Source organism: Rana temporaria, chromosome 13 (genome assembly GCF_905171775.1).
Source record: "Rana temporaria chromosome 13, aRanTem1.1, whole genome shotgun sequence".
Lineage (NCBI taxonomy): Eukaryota > Metazoa > Chordata > Amphibia > Anura > Ranidae > Rana > Rana temporaria.
The window spans coordinates 41106902-41132515 of record NC_053501.1 but is presented as its reverse complement, the minus strand read 5'-3'; the positions used below and the strand labels follow the sequence as shown (position 1 = coordinate 41132515).

Below are 25614 nucleotides of genomic sequence, written 5' to 3'. Positions count from 1 at the left end.
GAACTTCCTCTTTATAGTGCCGTTGTACGTCACCGCGCTTTGATAGAGCATTTATTTTTCACGATCGTGTGTAGACAAGGCCGTTTTAATGATCGGGTTGAAAAAAACTTAGTTTTTTCTACACCCTTAAAAACGTAATTTTTTAGAACCCGAAAAACGGTCGTGTGTACGCAGCATTAGGGCCAGTTCTGTGTGCTTTTTTTCTGTACAAAATACATGCACAGTGTTTTCCATGTATTCCAATGGCTCTAGTTGGTTCTAGTTCACACCATGCGGTCAGTTTCTGCACCGGAAACTGCATGGTGTAAACTGGAGCCATTGGAATACATGGAAAACACTGCATGTGACCCAAATGCGCCGAAAATACCGCCATAGCGTCGGCGGTAAAAATAGCGGCATTTTACCGCTGATGCCATGAACGGTTTAGTGTGGAAGGGCTCTTAAAGGGAAAAAAAACGGATCAGTTTCTCATCAGGTTATTATTGGTTTTACATCGTTTTTTTATTTTTTTTTAAATCCACTACCAATGAAAAAACGGATGCAAAATGAACCCTTTGTCTATTTACATCGTTTTTTTTCGGCCGTTCCGTTTTAGGGCTTTGATCCGTTCCAAAAAAACGGATGCGGACGGAACTGGATGTAAATGGATGATCATCCATTTACATCTGTTTTTCCGTTGAGATGCATTGATGTCTGTTTTTCATTTGTCAACAGATGAAAGAAAAACAGACAATTGGAATGCCCATGTGAGAGAGGCCAAAGGGAAATGATGTGTGAAGTTAGGCAGTTGACAGATGACCTCTGCTTCAGTGGCAGCAGTTCTCATAATTCTATCCCGACTTAGGCCTCATTCACACGAGGCGGTCTCCGTCGCTACGGAGTCCGCCTGCTCCCGCCAGCTCAGCGGGAGATCAGTCCGCAGATCTCCGCCGAGCCGACGGATGACAAGCTCCTCTCTGCTCACTGAGCGGGGAGGGGCTTGTCGGGCACCGCTGTCTCCTATGGAGCGATCTGATGAAAACGGACAGCATGTCTGTTTTCATCAGATCTTTACTGATCCGATCCGCATGGACGGATGGGGACGTGCCTCCTATACGTCTGTTTTTAGCGGATCGGATAGGGTCGGATGTCAGCGGACATGTCTCCGCTGACATCCGATGCTCCATAGGGATGCATGGAGCAGAGTCAAAACTGACAGGTGGACCCGAACGGTCCGTTCGTGTGAATGAGACCATAAGCCCAACTGAACTTTCGGTTTAATCGGCTAAATACATCCCAGGTGCATTAAAACAAAAAGTGTGTAAAGTTTTAGTTTGCGTTCATTTTTAAGGGCCATCTTACACTGCAACACAGAGTAGCAGGAGTGATTCACCCCTTTTCCACTCCTTGGTGCCGGCTGTGCTAGGGGGCCCTGTGGAGTGCAGTTCAGTGCATCACACAGCTTCTTTTTCTTTTTTTTATGTTTTGTAGAAGCTTTATTTGAAGTGTACAAAACGTGAACTTCATTCATTACAATGTCTGGCAGTGTGATGGGCTGCCCAACATTGCAGTGGGATTAGGGCCCTGCACTGCGATAAAATGCAGCTAGGCTGAGTTGCAGTGTAAATGGGGTGTTGCACCCTCTACCTAGTGTAGGTGCTAGATTTTTTTTTTTTTTGTAGTGCAAGTAAATTTAGGCAGGACTAGCTAAAAGCTTGGCCTGTTTATTTTGATGTTTGTGGGCTAGGAGTGACTTAAAGTAGGCTGGTGACTGACAGCATCATCTTTCGGTTACCTCGCTTCTGCTTCTAGAAGGAAGGAGGGGGAAGAAGGGTGGAGCTGTCTGGGGTGTTCTGAATTGGCAAGGGGCAGGCCTCTTTAAATACCCAGGGTCAACCAAGCTGGAGAGGAGGAGTTTGGGTGGAAGAACTGGATGGAGTATTGGGCTCTCAGTGCCTTGGAGGGAGCCCCCCCAGTCGGGAGTGACCTTGGGCCAGGGGCTCGGAGCTTAATGAGAACCCCATACAACTCAAGGGGTGTCCTGAACAGGAGAAGACAGTGGGGAATACTGCCGGGCAAGTCTCCAGGAGGGATCCATCAGGTGTCGGTAAGTGGCATCTATTGATCAGTTTTATCCAAGCCCTTGTCCTGCCTGATGTATAAGAATAAATCCACAGGTAATTCCCAGTCCCCACCTTAAAACTACCCCACAGTGGAGGAGGAATTTAGCCATGCCTGCCAAACCGTAGTAAATTTATTTTCACAACCCCTGGAGATATACTGTATGTGGCTTTGGAGAAGGGGAACATGGAATTAAACAACCCCTTCCAGAAGGACACAGTTGGCCCCCACAGGGGTCCTCGTCCCCCCCCTCCGTCAGCGACATCTCAGCCGGGGGTTACTTCCGTGTATCTCAGCTCCGGGGCTGTGATGTCACTCCCACCCAAGCAACGGCACATAGATGTCATTACTTCAGTTTGCTTTAGTGCGCATGTGCCGATGACATCGGCACATGCAGGGGACAATGGATATCTCCTAAACCGTGCAGGTTTAGGAGATATCCTGGGTAGCTACAGGTAAGCCTTATTATAGGCTTACCTGTAGCATAAAGTGGTTCTAAAGGGTTTAAAACCACTTTCAGGCACTGGTACGTCGCTGCCTGTTTCTGAGTTTAGGGCGTGTCCATGTGTGTCCCCCGCCGACACCTGCTAAGATTGTACACAGCGGGAGTCTGTCAGCAGGTACCAGCCAATTATTCATGGCTGTGTCCAATCACTGCCTAAAGTTCTGTGTTGACAATCAACACAGGGTTCTGTACAGAGGGAATGATCTCTCTGTTTCTTATCCCTGCAAAACAGGGTAAAGAAACAAAGATCTTTAGTAAAAAGCAGCATATAATACACACATTACATATTTTAGGCACACGTTTAACCGCTTAATTGGCCTAGCTGTTAACCCCTTTCCAGCCAGTGTCATTAGTACAGTGACAGTATATAGTATAAGCACTGATCACTGTATTAGTGTCACTGGCGATGTTAGTGACAGTCATTTCCCACTCAGTGTCAGATTGCCCCTCACAGTCCCATTATGAGTCGCTGATCCCCGCTATTAGTAGTATAAAAAAAAAATATATTAATAAAAATTCCAGTATATATCCTATAGTTTGTAGATACTAAAACTTTCATGCAAACCAATCGATATGCGCTTATTTTTTTTCTTCGCAAAGACATGCTTTTTGTTTATACAATAAAAAATGTAATAATAAAAAATAAAAGTGACCAGACATCCCCGGTTTCCAGGCACAGTCCCCGGATTGAGGACACTGTCCCCGGACCAAGTCTGTCCCCGGTTTTGTCCCCGGATTGGATTTGAACAAGGGCTGGGGCAATTTCAAAGACAGTCAGTGCAGAATAAAAAAAATATCTGAAATTACACCACACTGCTCTATCTTGGGGGGGGGGTTCATTATCTGTGCCCCTTTCTGATGATAATGTGCTGGTCGAAGCAGAGGGAATATTTCTTCAGTTTCGTGCGCATGCCCATTCAGCTCCGCTCGCATCTTCTTCTGCCTTGGCTCAAAACCCGGCCAGCCGCCTGCCTATCTCCTTGCCTTATCTGGCGGAGTGATCTTCCTCCGCTCTCCACCCAGTAGTAGCCGGGGCCCGGAGAGTAAGACTTGACATGCTGTGAGGTGGGCAGCGGCGGCAACAGACAGTCGCTGATTCCCGCCATTGCTAGTCAAAAAAAATAATATGTCCCCGGATTTCATTTAAAAAATCTAGTCACCTTACTTTAGCCGTGCCAAATTTCTACAGTGCGCTGCGTGTACACTGTCAGGGGCAGGTAGGTAAGTAACATTAGGGCTCCATTCACACCATTGCATTTTTTTCATGCTTTTTGCAGAAACGCAGGACATTTTTTAACATGGTTTGTTACAGAACACATTAACATCAATGCATTTTTGTGCTTCTGCATTTTTGGAAAGGATCAGGACTTTTTTTAAATACAAAAACTGTGATTTTTTTGGTTCAATAGACTTCAATGGAGAAGCTACAGAGAAGCATGTAGTTCGTTTTTAGTGCGATTTTGCTATGGTTTTAATTTGCCCAACAACAAATTTGCCCCCCAAAAAAAGCATATAAAAAATGAAAACTGTGGCAAAAATCGCTGTAAAAAATGTGTGTTAAAAAAAAAGCACTGCAATGTAATTGTCAATAAAAGCCTTTGACACTTATGAAATCCTTGTAATTATACTCCAGTATACCGTAGTAATATCTGACAAAAAGATCTAAAAACATTGAGGCAGCAAACTGTGAAAATTAATATTTGTGTCATTCTCAAAACTTTTGGCCACAGCTGTACTTTGTGAATGACAACTGGATTTGCTCGGAGATCTGCTTAGCTGGTCTGCCTGCAGGTCACATGACTGAGCAGTGTAGTCAGCTGACTTTTATTGACATACAGAGCAGAGACATGATGCTGCGTGGAGGGAGTCTCCTTGCTGCTGGGCTCCTGAGAGTCCCCTATACACAGCTAAGCAGGCCGGTGTCCCTGTGTGCGTCTCCTCAGTCTGGGCTGGCAGATGACAGGCTACACATCACAGTGCAGGGGCTCAGTCCCAGACAGCAGGTGACACTGAGAGCTTTAGTGACGGATGAGAAGGGCTCCATGTTTGACTCCTGTGCCCACTATGAGGCTGACAGCTCTGGCACTGTGGATCTGCAAAGGGACGCCTCCCTCGGAGGGGACTACACGGGGGTGCTGCCTATGGGGCTGCTCTGGAGCCTGTCTCCCTCCATCATGGAAAAACCCTTCCAGAGACTGGAGAAGAGAAGTGTCATGAAACCCCCCATGATCATGGAGCTGTTGGTGCACAAGGGGCACAGCGATCCCAAGGCTATACCGGGGCAGGTGGAGGCTAGGACTAAAATCGAAAGACTGTTCTATGCCCCCGGAGTGCGAAGAATCAGACTGAGAGAAGGGGCGGTTCGGGGCAGCCTGTTTTTACCTCCTGGTAATAATATTTAGTGTACTTTTATAACTCTGTGTTGTTTGTTAACTTGAAAATGCTTCCAATTTACGAAAGGAATTCAACAGAACTGTCTGCATGCTATTTTAACAATTGTGTTTAAATTATTTAACTACTTGCTTACTGGGCACATATACCCCCTCCTGCCCAGGCGAAATTTCAGCTTCCGGCACTGCGTCGCTTTAACAGACAATTGCGCGGTCGTGCGACGTGGCTCCCAAACAAAATTGACGTCCTTTTTTCCCCACAAATAGAGCTTTCTTTTGGTGGTATTTGATCACTTCTGCGGTTTTTATTTTTTGCACTTTAAACAAAAAAAGCGCCAATTTTGAAAAAAAAACAATATTTTTTGCTATAATAAATATCCTCCAAAAATATATATAAAAAAAAAATTTTCCTCAGTTTAGGCCGATAAATATTATTCTACATATTTTTGGAAAAAAAAAAAATCGCAATAAGCGACTGATTTGCGCAAAAGTTATAGCACCTACAAAATAGGGGACAAAATTATTATTATTTTTTGCTAGTAATGGTGGCTATCTGCGATTTTTATTGGGACTGCGACCTTATGGCGTACACATCGGACACTTTTTCAAATCTATACGGCGATTAGTGCTATAAATATGCACTGATTACTGTATAAATGTGACTGGCAGGGAAGGGGTTAACACTAGGGGGTGAGGAAGGGGTTAATTGTGTACCCTACATGGTGTTTCTAACTGTGGGGGGAGGTGACTGACTGGGGGAGGTGACCGATCTGTGTCCTTATGTACAAGGGACACAGCATCAAGGGACACAGCATCAGTCTCCTCTCTCCCTGACAGGACGTGGATCTGTGTGTTTACACACAGAGCTCCACGTCCTTGTCTGTTTAACCGCCGATCGCGGGTGCCTGGTGGACATCGCAGCCGCCAGGCACGCGCATCGGCATCTCAGTGATGTGTCGGGGGCGCGCACCCCAGTGGCCGGAGGAGCCTAAAGACGTCCTCCCGGCAATTGAAAGCCACCTTGAGGCCGTCTTTATACAATAGGCGGGATCTCAAGTGGTTAAATTCCCTTCCGGACCGCCTACTGTGGATAGACGTTGCTACTTTGACGTTAAATACCATTGTTATAGCAGCAGATAGCTGCCATAACCCCGGTATTTTTATTCACAGCAGGTGGTCTGCTTTGAGATAAAAGTGCTCTCCGCTGCGGATTCGCCCCCACATCCCGGGGCGTTGTTGCAAGCGGTGGAGACGATCTGGTTCTGTGGTCTGATGGGCAGGAAGTCGAGTGAGGGCATGATAGCCCCCACTCGACTCTATGCCCTTGGAGGACTGGAGTAACGTCAAACATAACTTCCGCCCTCTAGCCTTAGGAGGGACAATGTTTTTTTTTTTTTATATTGTTTTTAACTGTAAATGTCTTTTTGACCCCAGATCTCACATTAAAGAGGTCCTGTCATGCTTTTTTTCTATTACAAGAGATGTTTACATTCCTTGTAATAGGAATAAAAGTGATCCAAATTTTTATTTTAACATTATTCCACGCTTTTGATTCTACATTACATTCACAGGGGAGGGATCATTTCCTGGAGTGATTGATATGTTTGGAGATGAAGGTGGTTTGGTAGAATATCGTTCCAGTCTCCTAGCCAGTCGTGGATTTGCTGCTTTGGCCTTGCCATACTTGGCTTTTGAGGACCTTCCACCAACAATGACTGAATTTCACCTGGAGTACTTTGAAGAAGCTGCCACATTTCTATCCCAACATCCTAAGGTAAGAAATGAACAGAACTGTATTATAAACTATGACTGACAGTTGTCATCCCTCCTGATTTAATTTAGGCTGCATTCACACCTAGGCGTATTGTCGCCTGTAGCGCGACGCTATTGCAGCCTGCAATACGCTGGAGGGGTGATTTTACATTGTCGGCTATGGAGATGGTTCACATCTCCACGCCGAACGCCGAAACGCCTGAAGCTCAAAACAAGTCCCAGGGCTTTTTTTCAGGTGGCTTTCGGCGTTCGGCCATAGCCGACAATGTTGATCACCCCTCCTGTGTATGTTACCGCGGCGTATTTTACCGCGTTTTTTTCGCGGCAAATCGTGGGACAAAACGCTGCAATTTGTCCCGGCAAATCGTGGTAAAATACGCCGCGTTCAGGTGTGAATGCAGCCTTAAAGAGGCTCTTATAAACATACTGTATAAAGCAGGGGTAGACAACCTTTCAGAGGTTGAAATCTATCTGGACAACATGGAGGAAAGCAAAGACCATTATAGTGGGGGGGGGGGGGGGGAATAACGGGAGGCGGGCAAAACCCCCCCCCCCCCCAATAAATGGAATGAAGGACACATAGTGTGTCACAGTAGTGTTCTCTGCCCCCCTTCATATCACTTCTCCCCCACTGTAGTTCCTTTTCCCCCGCCATAGCAGTGTCCTCTGCCTTATTTACATTCTTATCCCACTGAAGAGTCCCCTGCCCCCGCTATAGTGTCCTCTGCCTTACTTTACATCACCCCGCCCCCCCACAGCAGTGTCCTTTGCCCCCCTTCACATCCCCCCCACAGTAGTGTGCTCTGCCCCCTGCACATCACCTCCTCACATCACCTCCCCCACTGTAGTGTCCTCTGCCCCCACCATAGCAATGTCCTCTGCCTCCTTTACATTCCGCCCCCCCCCCCCACAGAAGTGTCCTCTGCACCCTTCACATCACCCCCTCACTGTAGTGTCCTCTGCCCCCTTCACATAACCCCCACAGTAGTGTCCTTTGCCCCCGCCCACAGTAATGTCCTCTGCCTCTTTCACATCACCTCCCCCACTGTAGGGTCCTCTGCCCCCCTTCAAATCACCCCCCCCCCCCCCAGTGTCCTCTGCCTCTCTCACATCACCTCCCCCACTGTAGTGTCCTCTGCCCCCATCATAGCAATGTCCTCTGCCTCCTTTACATTCCGCTCCCCCCCCCCCCACAGAAGTGTCCTCTGCACCCTTCACATCACCCCCTCACTGTAGTGTCCTCTGCCCCCTTCACATAACCCCCACAGTAGTGTCCTTTGCCCCCGCCCACAGTAATGTCCTCTGCCTTCCTTCACATCACCCCCCAGCAGTGTCCTCTGCCTCTTTCACATCACCTCCCCCACTGTAGGGTCCTCTGCCCCCCTTCAAATCACCCCCCCCCCCCCAGTGTCCTCTGCCTCTCTCATATCACCTTCCCCACCATAGTGTACTCTGCACCCTTTACATCACCCTCTCACTGTGGTGTCCCCTGTCCACTTCCCCCATCACCCCCCCTACTGCAGAGTCCTCAACCCCCCCTCCACCACAGTAGTGTCCTGTGCCCCCCAAAGCAGAGTCCTCTGGATCCCATTGCAGTTTCCTCTGCCCTCTTACAGTGGTGTCCCTTGCCCCCTTTACAAACACACAGCGCTGTGTAGGTTTTTTTTTTTTTTTTTTTTTTTTTATAATTTCTCATTGTTAAAAAAAAATGTATTTTACATTTAAATATTTTAAACGGTAAACTCATGGCATTGGTTTTGCAGAGCTTTCTTAGGGCCCAGTCTGAACATAACAGGTAGGGAAAAAGAGGTAAATCGTGTCTCTGGTTCATTTAACTATACAGTATAATTTGAGTTTCCGCTATTCAGCTAAAAAACAACAGAATTTTTAAAGCAAAGCATTTAAGGCAGGGGTCTTCAAACTATGGCCCTACAGTTGTTCAGGAACTACAATTCCCATCATGCCTAGTCATGTCTGAATGTCAGAGTTTTACAATGGCTCATAGCATGGACAATAATATTGTAGTCCAAAGATAAGAACTAGCAGAGTTAATAATTGTCCCTGAGATAACACAGGAAGTGCGCACAAGACTCATCTGAATTTCTGATATAAACATTAACAGGTTTTTTTTTTTGCACTTATCGAGCAGTTTGTATATCTAACAGGCCCAAAGAAAGTAAATAAGTTCATTGTTTGGGTTTATATACATTTTAAGGGTAGTGCCTTGTAAACATGTGAAAAGGATTCTAAAGCTCCAACTTCTATAAATACCTGTAGTTTTAATTTTGTATATATCACTTAGGGTTGCCACCTGTCCGGGATTCACCCGGACAGTCCGAGTTTCAGGTGGACTGAAACACGGGCACATTATTCAGGACAGGCTGTGGCAGGGTTTGACAAATTTGCTTGGAATCTAGGAGCCAGCTAAAAAAGTTAGGAGCCAGAAAACCCGCCCCGTCCCGACAAGCTCGTGCGCAGAAGCGAACACATACGTGAGTAGCGCCCGCATATGTAAACGGTATTCAAACCACACGTGAGGTATCGCCGCGATCGTTAGAGCGAGAGCAATAAGTCTAGCTCTAGACCTCCTCTGTAACTCAAAACATTCAACCTGTAGAATTTTTTGAACGTCGCCTATGGAGATTTTAAAGGGTAAAAGTTTGTCGGCATTCCACGAGCGGACGCAATTTTGAAGCGTGACATGTTGGGTATTAATTTACTCGGCGTAACATTATCTTTCACAATTTCAAAAAAAATTGGGATAACTTTACTGTTGTCTTATTTTTTAATTTAAAAATGTTTATTTTTTTCCCAAAAAAGTGCGCTTGTAAGACCGCTGCGCAAATACGGCGTGACAGAAAGTATTGCATCAATGGCCCTTTTATTCTCTAGGGTGTTAGAATAAAAAATATATATAATGTTTGGGGGTTCTAATTAGAGGGAAGGAGATGGCAGTGAAAATAGTGAAAAATTACATTAGAATTGCTGTTTAACTTGTAATGCCAATGGCCACCACTAGATGGCACCAGCTCACAGAAGGAGGAGCTTGGGCCTTCACAAGGCCGCAAAGCCACGGCCTCAATTACCGGATGCGGCAGGGGAGGTGGGGGCGCACGGAGACACAGGATCCTGTGCCTCCGTGCGCCCCCACCTCCCCCGCCGCGGCCGGTAATTGAGGCCACGGCCTTGTAGGCCACAAAGCCGCGGCCTCAATTACCGGCAGGCGCCAGGTCACAATTTCTTATCGCAATTGCGACCTGGCGCCCGGATATTGTTGACCCCTGGGCTGTGGCTCCCCAAGTAACCAAGATAGTCACGCACAAGTCTGTTCCTGTCCGGAAGCTGCTGATGGCTATCTGGGGGCAGGTTTGGCATCATTGGGGGGGCAGGGCGATGATGTCAACAAGAACAATTTGGCCGCACCCACTGTTTGCTTTGGCAAGCTATGCGCACCACATTACTACCTCCTTGGAGCCCCCAAAGGTGTCCCAGGCTGCTAAAGGGTTCGGGTTTGGTTTAAGGAAAAGTTGGCAACCCTAATATCACTGTACGTTATTTGTTAATTTATGTATGCATGTTAATCAACGTCAATCATTTCTTTCCCATTTGCTTTTTTCTGGTTTCTGAAGGTTCGAGGTCCTGGAGTCGGTGTAATAGGAACTGGCAAAGGAGCAGATCTTGCGCTTTCCATGATTACATTCCTACCCCAAGTGGTCGCAGCAGTAAGCATCTCCGGCTGTTGTGCCAATACCGCTGCCAGCTTATCTTACAAGGATTTAACTATCCCAGGCTTGACCTACAACATGAGTCGGGCGCAAGTGTCTGAAACAGCAGTGTTTGATGTGTCTGAAGCTCTGGATGATCCTCTTGATCCAGAAAACAGTCAGTGCCTCATCCCAGTAGAAAAAGCCAATGGCACATTTATGTTTGTTGTAGGTGAAAATGACTTGAACTGGAAAAGTTCTGTGTATGCTCAGGCAGCCATAGATCGCCTTCAACAACACAGCAAAAATAACTTCACCCTGCTAACATATCCTGGAGCTGGCCATCGAATTGACCCTCCGTGCTCTCCGTTCTGCCTGGCAGCAGTTGACCGGGTATTGGGTGTGCCTATTCTAGGAGGCGGGGAAGTTAAAGCTCACTGCCAGGCTCAGGAAGATTCCTGGCAAAAGATACAAGACTTTTTTCACTTTTACCTAAGATGAAAAAAGACAGTAAAAATGTTAAATTCCATTGGAAGTGAGAAGAACCTTTATAAGGACGTGCCAAAGCCTTTGGAGTGGGTTGTGATTTGATGGATCCTAATATTTGCACTACGACTCCCAATAAGAATCTGTACTTGAATTTTCTGCCCACACAAAACACTAATAAATCAGTTTTTGTTAAAATTGTGTGACGATTTGGAGCATTTCATCACACACACACACAATGTTAAAAAGATATAGTTGCATACAGTAAAACCTTGGATTGCGAGCAGAATTCGTTCCAGAAACATGCTTGTAATCCAAAGCACTTGTATATCAAAGCAAATTTACCCATAAGAAATAATGGAAACTCAGATGATTTGTTCCACAACCATTTATTCATAAATTCTTCCGTTTATAGTCCATATAAAAAGATTATAGTAATGTGATAGGTTGTGTAACCATAAAATGTCCATCCACAAATGGAAGCCTCCACAAGGGGAGAGGCGCCTCTAAGTGTAGCAATATGGTTACATTTAATGGAGGTACAACATTTATCAACTCACTTGGTTGATGATTAAAACGGGCACATCTAAATATTCAGGCATCCAGGGTAAAGCTGTCCACATAGACCACAGGTGTCAAACACAAAGCCAGCGGGCCGAATCTGTCCCTCCAGGCCATTTCATGTGGCCCTCGTTCCTCTCCTGCAGCTGCAGGAGAGCTCCAGTCCTCCTCCAGACCCTTTACTTTCTGCTTTCAAGCAATGCATCCAGCTTCTTCCCAGCAGCAGTATAAGAAAAGGGGGATGCACTGTGATAAAAGGGAGAGTGGGGGACTCAACTTCTGATGGTGGGGTGGCTCTGAACATCTAGTATATGGGGAGGGGATGGGCTGGACATCTAATCTTACAGATACAACCGTCCCTTTTGAGGGCAATCATAATGCTGATGCGGCCCACAATGAAATTGAGTTTGACACCCCTGACATAGACCATCCCCCACGCTGCCGGCTATCCCTGCTGTCAGTCTGCAATTGTGACCGGGAAGACTACCCTCCAGTAGAACATTGAACCGCTTGTGGAGCGCAGCATGGAAGAGATGACGTTGATCAGGAGGATGGTCTATGTGGACAGCTGTAACCCGGATGCCTGCATACTTAAATGTGCCTCTTTTAATCATCAACCATGTGAGTTGCTTAATGTTGTACCTTCATTAAATGTAACCATATTGCTACACTTGGAGGCGCCTCTCTTCTTTTTTATACTCTGTAGCTGTTGCTGGATTTTGCTCCTAATCCTCTTGTGGAGGCGGCCATTTGTGGATGGACATTTTATGTCCTATCGCATTACTATAATCTTTTTATATGGACTTTAAACTGAAGGACTTATGAATAAATGGTTGTGGAACAAATCATTTGAGTTTCCATTAATTCTTATGGGGAAATTCGCTTTGATATACAAGTGCTTTGAATTAATCAGCAAGGTGGAAGGCGAAAAACTCCAGCAAAGCATGATCCAATTTGCTACAGCAGGGGAAAAAATTCCTTCCTGAACCCCGAGAGGCAATCCGATATTCCCTGGATCAATGTTACCTATAAATGTTAGTACCCAGTTCTATTGTGTACACCTAGGAAAAAATCCAGGCCTTTTTAAAGCAATCTACTGAGCTGACCAGAAGTTGAAAAAAAAATGTTTCTTGAAAAAAATGGTAAACCTGAAGTTTTTGCAAACTACATTGTTTAGGTAGACAGTCTACCTTGGGATAGACAGGTCCTCACAATAGAATAAGTCCCTTGTTTTGGGTATCTGTGATTGAAACGATGAGGCGCATTCAGTTTAAAAAAAGTTCTACTACGGTCTACTGATAAGATGGTTAAAGCAGCCCTCAAAAATTCCTCTCGCCTGCTCGCATTTTGCGAGTGGAATTTGAGGGCAGGCAAGAAAGGGCTGCCTGGAAGCGGGGGGAGGTCATTCTTCATGTGATCGCGGAGGGGAAGAGAGAGGAGAGTTGCCTGGATGATCAGAGCGCAAGGAACACAGCTTTCATTTCAATTGCTGTGTTCCCTGCCGCTCGCTGTCATATACAGCCCACTGTCACATACCCCTCCTGGTTCTGGGACTTTGATAGACAGATCACCCGTCAAATCCTGCATGGTGGGCATAGACTGCATTGATGAGCACAGGCTACATTGGCGGGCACAGGCAGGCTGCATTGATGGGCACAGGAGAAGCAGCATTGATGGACACAGGTAGGCTGCATTGTTGGGCACAGATAAAGCCATTTTAACTTTAGGGGAGGGGACTCACAAAGGGAGGAGACCGATTGTGTTCCTCTGTTCATCTTTTTTTTTTTTCTTTCTTTTTTTTTTTAAGTGTATTTTGTGCGTGTACTCGAGAGAGGAGCCGGACTGCAGGAGTTGGGAGTAGGCAGGCCTCCCCCAGAGGCAATCTGCCACCTTTCTCCATGCCCCGGGTGGCAATGGCGGGTGTGTGAGGGGGTCCTCCCACACAGCCCGCCCTACCTGCTCCACTTTGAAGCCCAACGGGGCAGAGGGACTCCCTATAAGGGAGTGAGAGGATCTAGCCCGCTCAACCAGCCCCGTTAGTCCTTTGCCTCTCTTTTTAGAGACCGCGTGGTCAAAGTGCATGTTAACCCAATTTTGAGTGCGTGTAAGTGTGGTGTTTTTTTGTGGGAGGGGGGGTGGGCGTACTAAGAGCAGGCTTACCGGGAGCCGGGCTGAGACCACCAAACTCAATTCACATGTAGCCGAGACCGGGATCCGAACCCCTAGCTGCAGAGGTGAATGGCTTGTCAGCGCAGTGCCAATCGCGTTGAGCCACCGCAGCTCCCTCTGTGTTCCTCTGTTCTGGGAACACACCATCGGTCTCCTCTCACCTGACAGGACTTGGATCTGTGTGTTTACACACACAGATCCACGGTCCTGCTCTGTTATCTGGCAATCGCGGGTGCCCGGCGGACATTGCGTCCGCCAGGCACACGCACCGGCTCCCAAGTAACGCAACAGGGGTGCGTGCGTGCCCTATAGGCGGCCAGGAAGCCCAGGATGTCATAGGACGCCTTCCCAGGATGGGAGATCCCTCCTGCGGACGTCATATGTCTATGGGCGGGGTATGAAGTGGTTAAAGTATAACTAAAGGCAAAACGTTTTTTTTTCCCATTTTGTTTTCAATAGAATAGAAAGTCATTAGAATGCCTGCCAGGTTTTTATTGTCACATGCCTAAGAGATCCTGTGCGGCTCCGAAACGTTGCACTTGTTCTTGTGATGTGATCTTTCTCCAATAAAAGCTTTTGGCCGACATTTGAGGATCCAGGGTGTGCTGCCTGGCGAATATGTGCGTTGATCTGTGATGTTTCCAGTAACCAGCTGGTAGTCGCTACAGCATCAACTACTGATGAGCCTTGTTTCCAGGAATGTGTGCGATGGGGAAATAGACAAGAAGGTTTTTATTGTTGTATGTTACATTTTTACGAAGAATCGTTAAAGTGAAAAATATACCAAATTTTGGGTTGTCACCAGAACGGGAATAGAGAAAAAAAGTCTTCCAATTGGGACACATATGTCAAAACCCTCTGATAGGGGTTATAACCCTCTCTTACACTATCCAAATTGAAAGTTTTGCCTTTATTTCTACTTTAAGTCGATAATAACTCTGTGCTGCCACCAGATGGAGCTAAAGGATATATAATATATTGTAACTACCGGTACTAGCTCTTCACTGTTTTTTTTGGTTAATACATTAAGAATTGACCAAGCTGAAGCTATGTGTTTAACTACAGGGTGGTCATTTATTTTATTTACCAAATGCAAACAGTAATAATATGCAGTAGCCCATAATAACCAGCCCTCAGATTTGTTTTTACAGTTTTTGTAACATCAGAACGAGGAAAGATGTTTTCTATCTAATAAATATTCTATGTTTTATTTATTTATTTTATTATTGCATAATCATCAATAATGATCAGTAGTTGGCAGACCCTTTCAGAGAAGTCTGTGCAGCATCAAAGTGTGTCTCAGGTCTCCACCTCCCTTAGAGCCCTTTCACACTAGCAGCGTGACCGCGTTAGTGAAAAAGCGACGCTAGTCCTCCATAGCTCCCAACTGTCCCTGACTTCGAGGGACTGTCCCTGACCTGGAGTAATGTCCCTCTGTCCCTCATTTGTCCCTCATTTTGGTCTGATCCATATAGTGGTATATAAAATGCACTTTTTATCTATCAAAAAATGTTTTCCAGCACTAAACCTTTCATCTTATTTCTAAATTGCTGCATTTGTAAATGTCTAAAGTATGGCCGTCGTTCCCGCGTCGAAATTTAAAAATCAACGTCGTTTGCGTAAGCCGTCCGGGAATACGGAATTACGCTACGCGCGTCGCCGTTCAAAAAAATGACGTCACGGCGGGAGTTCGGAAACGGAGCATGCGCAATACGTCCGGCGCGGGAGCGCGCCTAATTTAAATGGGACTCGCCCCATTTGAATTGGCCCGCCCTGCGCCGGCCGGATTTAGGATACACCGCCGCAAATTTCCAGGTAAGTGCTTTGTGGATCGGGCACTAACTTGGAAAAATTGCGGCGGTGTAACATAAATCCGAAAAATTAAGTTGCGGTCGGGCTTCGTGGATCTGGCCCTATGTGTTTTTCTGTGTGTATACTATTAAGGCATAGTTCACTTCACTTTTAGCACAGCTCTGGATTTGTGTTGAATATTTTGCAGTTGAGTTGCTGCTACACTTTATATGTTTTTCCTATGTCACTAGCGCAGTTGTGCTATGCTCCCCTCCTGGCCACCCATGTTAAAGCGGAACTAATGGCATGAAACTTACCTCCTCACTAAGGCCCCTTTCACACTGGGGCGGGAGGCGCGGTGGCGCTATAGCGCCGCTAAAAATAGCGGCGCTATACCGTCAGAATTGCCGCGGGATTCGGCCGCTAGCGGTGCGGTATTAACCCCCGCTAGTGGCCGATAAAGGGTTAATACCGCCCACAATGCGCCTCTGCAGAGGCGTATTGCCACGGTTTCCCATTGTTTTAAATAGGAAGGACCGGTGAAGGAGCGGTATACACGCCGCTCCTCTCACCACTCCAAAGATGCTGCTGGCAGGAGATTTTTTTCTCTCCCGCCAGCGCATCGCCTCAGTGTGAAAGACCTTGGGCTTTTCACATTGAGTATGCAGTGCATTGAGTATGCAGTGCAGGAGTTTTTCAGGCGGTATAGCAGCGCTATTTTTAGTGTGAATGGGGTCTTATGGTCTGGTTCGCTTGCTGGGGCTGGCATCGTCTCCCTGGGTCCTGGTCCTCGGGCATCTCCATTGGTCAGCTTGGGTTGATGTACCTCCTGCGCATGTGCAGGACAGGTGTCAGTCATCTCTGCATACAGGGATGGTACCAGCACTGTACATGCACAGCTCAGTTTACATGCAGTTGATCAGTGGTCTCCAAACTGTGGCCCTTTGCTTGTCCTTATCTGGCCTTGGGGCACTATTCCACCACCTGACACCAACGATGGCTCACCATTCCTCCTACTGACATTGGGCACTATCTTCTAATTGATCTCAACAATGGGACACAATTTCTTGTGGGGCACTGATCCCGGGGGGCTTTTTTTTTTTTTTTTACACCCACTAGGCACAGTCTAGTGCCACTAAAGCCTAAAGGACAGTAAATTGGCCCTTTTCTTAGAAAGTTTGGAGACCCCTGCTGTAGAAGATTGGCGAGCAGGCAGGTAGGTGTTTCTTCATCACAGACATTGCATATATCTCTTCTGAGATAATAGCCCATCTGCTTGCAGTGTATTATTAAATAACTTCAGCTTTAAAGAGCCTAGCAGGCTGAACTTCACAGACTTGTGTCTATTTCTACTTAGTTAAAGCGGGGTTCCGGGCATATTTTTTTATTTTTTTTTGCAAGCTAAAGTTAATCACATCAAATAGTCCCTAAAACATATTAATAGCTCCCCAATCATTTCAGAAGTCATTGCAAACACTTGTCCTATATCCTCCAGCTCATATTGTGGCCGTATCCATCATATGTGTGGGCATGTGAAGCCCAGTTCCTATTTCTTCCTGGTTTTCAGGGAGAGGTGCATGCTGGGCGATTTTCCTAGAGACTCTTGGGAAATGAGTGTCATCATTTCCCAGGAGGTAATAGGGTCTTGGAACAGGAAGTTGAACCACCTAGGACCAGGAACTAGGCAGATTACGAAATCTGCCTAGTAACAGCCAGATAGAAGAAATAAAATTTGGCAAGCTGTTAATAGAAAGTTAATTTTTAGGGTGGAACTCTGCTTTTAAGGTTGCAGGGGGACGTAAAAAAATGTAAGTTAAGCCTTGGTTTTACCTCCCTCAGATTTGCAGCCAAAGAGCTTTGTACACATACTGTGGCCATGATGCTTTGCAAAAACTAGACCCCCTGGGCCAGATTCAAGAAGCAATTGCGCCTGTGTAACTATAGGTTACACAGCACAATTGCTTACTTGCTCCGGCGTAGCGAATGCTCCTGATTCAGGAACATCGCTACGCCGACTGCAGCCTAAAATCTGCGTGGCATAAGGCTCTTATGCCACTCAGATTTTAGGCTGCATTCTTGCGTTGGCCGCTAGGGGGCGCTCCCATTGTGATCTGTGTATAGTATGCAAATTGCATACTAACACCGATTCACAACGTTGCGCGAGCCCTACGTACGCAAATTACGTAGTTTGCGTACGTTGGGTTTCGCGCAAGGTTACACATCCTAATAGCAGGCGCAGCCAATGCTATAGGATACCCACGTTCCCGCGTCGCGATATTTAAAATCTACGTCGTTTGCGTAAGTGAATCGTGAATGGCGCTGGACGCCATTCACGTTCACTTTGAAGCAAATGACGTCCTTGCGACGTCGTTTGCCGCAATGCACGTCGGGAAAGTTTCCCGACGGAGCATACGCTCTACGCTCGGCGCGGGAGCGCGCCTAATTTAAATGATTCCCGCCCCCGGCGGGATCATTTACATTGCGCGCGCATACGCCGGGCAATTTTGCCGGCGCGCCCTCGCAATTTACGGAGCTACTGCTCCATGAATCGAGGGCAGCGCAAAATATTTGCGGGGGCGCAGGGCAAAATCGTTGCCCTGTGCCTCTGCAAATAAAGCGCAAATGTACCTGAATCTGGGCTCCTGTATAATAGCTGATTTTTCTTTCACTGTGAATGGGTCACGTTCAGCAATGGTGCTGCCTATTGGATGCAAACACTATGCTTGCTGCTGTGGCACAGTGGGCCAGATTCACAGAAGAGATACAACGGCGTTTCTCTGAAACGCCGTCGTATCTCTCAGAGTATCTATGCGACTGATTCATAGAATCAGTTACGCATAGATAGCCCTTAGATCCGACAGGTGTAATTGTCTTACACCGTCGGATCTTAGAATGCATTACCTCGGCCGCCGCTGGGTGGAGTTTGCGTCGTATTCCAGCGTCGGGTATGCAAATTAGGTTTTACAGCGGTTTTTCACGTTCGTTACGTCGTTGCTAGTCTAGTTTCCCGTCGCAAAGTTAGTCGTCGTTTTACCTGCCCTAACTTTACACAGCCCTCTGTTGAAGTCAGGAAGTGACGAAACGCGTCAGGGCGTGGCTACAACGACGCTACATACGGACATAGCCTGCGTTCCACCGCGCTCCACCATCCACCAACCTCGATCCAGCGCCTGTCATAAACAGCCTCTGCTCAGCACGCGCGCGGCCCCTGGAGGATATTAAACAGCGGTGACAGCGGTGATCGTATTCTATGCTTATTTTTCAGTGATTTATTGTACGGGCACTCACTTAAGGTTGTTAACCCTCTCAAGATAGGTTCATTTAAGCAATATTGCACTATTTTTGTTTCTTTATTTGTCTTTCATGATACCTTGCTGAGCACTGTGTTTGACGTACTGATACCTGGAGGACCAGATGGTGTACTTATAGAGCTTCAACATCGCTCTACTGTGGCAATCTCACACCCTTGGTGGGTGAGTTTGGCTACAGAGGTATTTTTCTCTTGAATTGTTTTGGTGCACTGACACTTAGGAGTCCACTACCTTTACACCAACTGGATCCACAGGGTTATTTATTCTTTTAGTTTTGAGCTGATATTTCATCTCACCAGCGCTGTTTATCTTTTGAACTGTTTGTTCACACTTTTAAGATACTCACTACCATTTTAAAGTATAGCCGTCGTTCCCGCGTCGAATTTCAATTTTTTTTTTCTTGCGTAAGACGTCCGGGAATACGAAAGTACGCTACGCACGTCGCCGTTCGAAAAAATTACGTCACTTCGCGCAAAGCGGGAATTTCAAAACGGAGCATGCGCAGTAGGTCCGGCGCGGGAGCGCGCCTAATTTAAATGGCACATGCCCCTTTGAATTACGCGGGCTTACGCCGGAGGCCACCGGCTTAAGTTTTCACGCAAGTGCTTGGTGAATCAGGCACTTGCGATGAAAACTTGCGGCGGTGTAACCTATATACGATACGTTACGCCGCCACGATTCTACGTGAATCTGGCCCAGTATTCCCATTTAGAAAATCATTTTGGCTATCAAAAAAAGAAAGAAAAATATAAATAAAAGCAAGTGAAAAAAAAAAAGTTCATATTTAGAATATTATATTTCCTTATATTAACATACAATACAATATTTTTCACAATAGGGGTCTTTTATGTAGCTATGCAAGAACTAAAAAGAAGAAGAAGAAAAAAAAAAAGGTTGTCTGACACTTGGAACCTATTATCTCTCTATAGTGAGAAAACAATCTTCAGTTGAAGATGAGTTCATGTGGGATTATGGTCAGGTATGCTAAATCCGGAGGAGTTTGAGTCATCCTTTGTGTACAACAGTCATAAATCAGTTGGAAAAACAAATCATGACACTTAACATGCACATGTGAATGATGACCACAGGGGGGCAGTAGCTAACCATAGAAGAATGCATTGGTTTGGTGTCAACCTTCATACATAAAAACATAAATGGCAACAATATAAATATTATAAATGTATTCAATGCGTATCGTATTCATTTGTTTCCTAAAATATTATCCATAATCAATAAATAATTACACTCAGAGCTGGACACTGTATTTTGAATAATTGTATGGTATTACCAATCTCCTATCATACCTCTAAATTCAGTTGGTGATGTTGGTCCTCTGTGCTAACATAACACACATACCAAAAAGCCACCTATAATGTAAAAACAATACGGCCCGGATTCACAAAGGACTTACGATGGCGTATCTCCAGATACGCCGTCGTAAGTCCGAATGTAAGGCGTCGTATCTATGCGCCTGATTCAAAGAATCAGATACGCCAGAATTTCTCCAAGATACGACTGACCTAAGTCTCTTACGCCGTCGTATCTTGGTTGGATATTTACGCTGGCCGCTAGGGGCGCTTTCGTTGATTTACGCGTTGAATATGCAAATGAGATAGATACGCTGATTCACAAACGTACTTGCGCCCGGCGTGTTACTATACGCTGTTTACGTAAGGCGTACGACCGGCGTAACTTTACCCCTCATAAAGCAGGGGTAAGTCATGTTAACGTATGGACGTCGGAACAGCGTCGTATTTTACGTCGTTTGCGTAAGTCGTACGTGAATGGGCGTAGGATTCGTTCACGTCGACAAAGCATTGAGCCGACGTATCTTAGGGAGTATTTGCGACGTGATTCTGAGCATGCGCGCGCATGCGCCGTTCGTTCGGCCCCTAATTTGCATGGGGTCACGGCTCATTGTAATACAACACGCTCCACTGCCTTGATAATTTGAATTAGGCGGGCTTACGCCGGCCCATTTACGCTACGCCGCCGTAACTTAGGGCGCAAGTTCTTTCTGAATACGGTACCCGCCTCTCTAAGTTACAGTGGAGTAGCGTATATGAGATGCGCTACACCCGCCTAAAAATACGCCAGTCTTTCTGAATCTGGCCCAATACATGTTCAATCATGGCATGTCCTTGTCACTGAATTGCCACATTGTTCAGATTATTTCATTTACAGTAGTACGCAATGGATTTATATACTGCAGAACCATCCATTTGTGTCCCATGAGATAACAGGGTTTCTCAACTCCAGTCCTCAAGGCGCCGCAACAGGTCATGTTTTCAGGCTTACCATTATTTTGCACAGGTGGTTTGATCAGTTTCATTGCCTTAGTAATTACCACAGCCGTTTCATCTGAGGGAAATCCTGAAAACATGACCTGTTGGGGCGCCTTGGGGACTGGGAGTTGAGAAACTCTGCATTAGATAACAGTGATGGATGACAGATCTCCTCTACACTCTCATACAACCAGATACAGCAGGTGAGATTTATAGCTGGATTCACGTAGGGCGGCGTATGTTTGAGCCGGCGTATCGTATTTAAGCTACGCCGCCGTAAGTCAGAGAGGCAAGTGCTGTATTCACAAAGCACTTGCCTCCTAAGTTACGGCGGCGTAGCGTAAATGGGCCGGCGTAAGCGCGCCTAATTCAAATTATGAAGAGGTAGGCGTGTTTTATGTAAATAAACCATGACCCAACGTGATTGACGTTTTTAACGAACGGCGCATGCGCCGTCCGTGGACATATCCCAGTGTGCATTGCTCCAAATTACGCCGCAAGGACTTATTGGTTTCGACGTGAACGTAAATTACGTCCAGCCCCATTCACGGATGACTTACGCAAACGTCGTAAAATTTTCAAAATTCGACGCGGGAACGACGTCCATACTTAACATTGGCTAGGCCAGCTTTTTGTTGGACTTTTTGTTGGACTAACTTTACGCCTGAAAATGCTTAATGTAAACGGCGTATCTTTACTGTGACGGGCAAGCGTACGTTCGTGAATAGGCGTATCTCGCTGATTTACGCATTCTAGGCGGAACTAGACAGCTAAGATACGACGGCGCAGGCCGTCGTATCTTAGCTAGATTTAAGTGTATCTCGTTTTGAGAATATACTTAAAGATACGACGGCTTAGATTCAGAGTTACGACGGCGTATCTACTGATACGCCGGCTTAACTCTTTCTGAATCTAGCTATTAGTGACTGCAGAGGATGGTGGTATTTGGGGACTAGGCTCGCTGTGAGCTCAGAGTGACCTAGCTGTAGATAATGGAATACTATAACTAAAATACTAAAAGCAAAGCAACCTAACAATCTACCTGCAGCTACACATTGCTTGTAGATCGCCAGTTCTCTCACCTCTCCTGGTTTTGTATAGATTTTGGGGACTTGTTGAGTCTTCATGCTCACCCCTGCCATCTGCTGGATGGTACTCAGGACTGCAATGTGATCACACTGCACACCTGGTCTTAATCAGGGGTATTTGAACTTAGTCCAAAACATTTAGGACTGATTCACACTGGAATGCACACATTCCTATGTGGGCCCTTTTGTTCCAGCTTTTAACATCCAATCATTTGCATGGGCTGCAAAACGCACTGGAATGTGCAAAAAGCAGTTCAAGCACTACTTCAAATCGCACCGCACCAAACAACATGGTACTGTGTTTTTTTGCCAGACATGGTACTATGTTGTGGTATTTGTGAGATGTGTTTGGGGTGCGCTGGTCTAACATGGGCAGCACGTTCACACGCAGTGGAGGAAACACGCACGGAATGCGCCTTTCCACACCACGTTCAGGCATGACTGGGCCCTTAAAGCGGAGGTTCCGCGGGTTATGCATTTTTTTATAAAATATGCAATGCTTTGCAATCTAGCTAGCACGGTACTTGTCAGGAACGTTACTTACCGAGGCCGAGATGCCAAGGGCGGCTCACCTTTGCGACTCGATGCGATCCACCCGCTGGGGTTTGAGACAGAAGGAAGGATGCACCAAGAGGCACCGGGTCCAGTGGCAGGAGGGAATCCAAGGTGAACCGGGAACTGGATAGCCGAAGCTCACTGGAGGCTGTTCAGAAGCACACAGGAGATAGTCCAAACAGAAGGTGCTCAAACAGGAACAAGACTGAAGAGTAATCCAGAGAACAAGCCGAGGTCAGGGGTTGGAGCAGGTAGGGTATCCGAAGTTCAAAGCCAAGGTCAGGGGTAGAGAAGTCAGACAGTCCAAATTTCAAGCCGGGGTCACAGGGTTGGGGAGAGCAGCAATCCAGAGAGCAAGCCAAGGTCAGGTAAACAGGATATCCACAGACAAGGTTTCCAGTAGCAAACACTCCAAACACTGACAACGAACCAGCAATTTGCAAGGAGGAAGGGGCTGGCTTAAATAGGCCGCTCAGGCCACTGATTGGTCCAAAGTAGCACAGGTTCAGAACCAGGCTCCAACGGACAGCAAGACGAATAACACTGAACAGTGGCTCAGAGGCAAAGACCTGGACCAGCAATGGAGAGGTCCTGGGTTCGATTCCACCCAGAGCCAACTGGGGAATGTGACCGTGAAAGGTTAGTGCCCTGACAGTACTACTCACTTGCTAGCTGCTCTTCCCTCCGTCGGTTCCGTTTTCGTGAAGAAGAGGTTATAAAAATGAGTCCATCTTACTTGTGGGCAGTGTGAAGCCCACAAGCAAACACTTCCTGGATTCCTTGTCACATGACGTGCTTTGCAAGTCATGTGACCCGCTTCCCGCATCACGTGACACTCGAGCTAGCGCGAGAATACACGCCTAGCTATTTCGGATGGTCTCCTGTGAGTGTTAAAACGACACTCCCAGGAGACCTTGCGCACAGCTCCCATTACGCCTCGTGGGGGAAAAGGAGCGACACGCCCACTCCCCACAGGGAAGAAGACCCGGAAGTCATGCGGAATACAGGTAAGTGTACCGATCTTAAAAAAAATGACAACGCTACAGGGATATGTTAAGGCTGCAGATATGTTAGACAGAAAGTTCAGTTTGAGGGTGAACCTCCGCTTTAAGCCCCGTACACGCAAACCGGATGCCAGGCGACATCGGCCGGTTCAATATAAAAAGGCTGACATTTGGCCCGTGTGAATGGCAGTTGGCCAGCTTCTGTCAGACAAGCATGCTGGAAAACCAACCGGCTCCCAAACAGCGCTCTCAGCCAATGGCAGAGAGCGCTGATCGGAGTGTTCTGGCGGGGGTGCCCCCTGGCAGACCACCACAGCTCAGCGGGGGGAGATCGTTGTACTAACGTCGTATCGTTAGTACAATGGCTCCGACCGGAGCTGAGAGTTTTTTTTCATTCAACCAGTTTCTATTGAACCAGCCAATGCCGCCCGACATTTAGCTCTTGAGTACTATGTTTTGGCATCTCGTGTATCAGTAGACAGTAAGGATGAGCTCCGGCGTGTTCGCATTGAACACGTGCAGAGCCCGCCAGGAAGTTGGCACCCGATCTCTGCAGCCGAGCATCGGGAAATGTCTGCCTGGCTGTGATTAGCGAACACGCCAGAGCTCATCCTTAATCAGTAGACATCCCAATAGCTGTCTGTATTTTCATTATATGGATGTCCCCTTTTTCCTTGTATTTTGTTATTATTTTTCTTCCCCTGTTATGTCTCCCCTCACTTTTTCCCCTTCCCCAAAAAACTTTTTTGTCCATCCCAATGCATGTTCCCTCACCCCTTCCCCACATCCCATTGTTCTTTTTTCCAATCATCCATAGATGAGAAACATAGCTAAAATGGACTAATCTGGAAATATATCTCTTCACTTAGAAGATGATCTTTTTCTTTCTGGAACAAGTTACAGAAAAGATAAAAGAAAACGCACTAAATGGCTCTGATGAGCAACACAAGCTGCCCATCGCGGCCGCAACAGGACAGTCATACTTTCTTTTTTCCCGATTGGTGATGGGCGTTGACAAGCGGTATGCATAAATCAAAGCACCGCTGCCAGCGCCTAACACGTCCAAGACGAAGCTACGCCAGTGCGCATGGCGAAACGCGTTGACGTCACCTGAAACAACGTGATCACGTGACCCCGGAGGTTCGTTCGGCTGGACGGAGGACGGAAGCTTACGAGCATCAGCATCGGATGGATGGCCTTGCTCGACCCGTAAGTGGCGCCTGATGCCTGGAGCTGCCATACGGCACAAAAGGAGACCTCAAGTGGATCTTTATCTACGGATGAATGCACCTCACAGAATCTGATACGGCATGTCACTGATTTGACAACTGCACATCGTGACTAACCAGCCAGCAAGAAGTTGAGCACCAGAGTGGCCCTGACAAAAGCTGCATCTCATGGATGGACTTATCCCATTACCTTTACAAGCAACGGACTGGTAATGTATTAGCCTCCCTTTAATGGGACGGCCAGTCATGTCATCTCTCTACACTCTTACCAGCAACTATCTTTGAATCAGGTGTTCGGTTTAGTATATAAATACAGGCTGGACTTCCTCCTGTGTATGAATGATCCCGTTTCTACTTTGTTGGCATATCAATTTCACTGCCTAGTACATGTTCATGATTCTGGACTAACCACTGGTATGTCTACATATACTAACCAATACCAGGCAATCCATTTGTGCCCTGCAAAATGTCACATTGACAAATGATCAATATCCAGTTGTTCTATACTATTATATTTTCTTACCAACTATTACCATTTAATCTCTTTATTGTCAAAACTTCTGAATACTGAACTCTTTGTGAACTAACAAATCATCAAGCGCAAAGTCGACCAACAAGATAAGCATGATACATGCATATCCATCCTAAACACACCTAACCCTC

The 25614-nt window shown here is 46.5% G+C and overlaps 1 protein-coding gene across 1 annotated transcript; it reads left to right on the top strand.

The window, feature by feature from the left end:
• Window positions 1-4381: 4381 nt before the first annotated feature.
• LOC120920325 (acyl-coenzyme A thioesterase 1-like) lies at window positions 4382-11156 on the top strand. The gene is made up of 3 exons (XM_040332343.1): window positions 4382-4993; window positions 6567-6769; window positions 10398-11156. Exons 1-3 carry the CDS (start codon window positions 4402-4404, stop codon window positions 10971-10973), a joined length of 1371 nt encoding a protein of 456 aa, XP_040188277.1. The 5' UTR covers window positions 4382-4401; the 3' UTR covers window positions 10974-11156.
• The last annotated feature ends 14458 nt before the right edge of the window (window positions 11157-25614 follow it).

What these genes read in the sequence shown, in the direction of transcription:
- LOC120920325 (XM_040332343.1), top strand. Translation starts at nt 4,402, where the DNA reads ATGACTGAGCAGTGTAGTCAGCTGACTTTTATTGACATACAGAGCAGA. An exon ending in CAGCCTGTTTTTACCTCCTG is followed by an intron (nt 4,994 to 6,566) that starts GTAATAATATTT and finishes TTACATTCACAG; the next exon opens with GGGAGGGATCATTTCCTGGA. An exon ending in TTCTATCCCAACATCCTAAG is followed by an intron (nt 6,770 to 10,397) that starts GTAAGAAATGAA and finishes TGGTTTCTGAAG; the next exon opens with GTTCGAGGTCCTGGAGTCGG.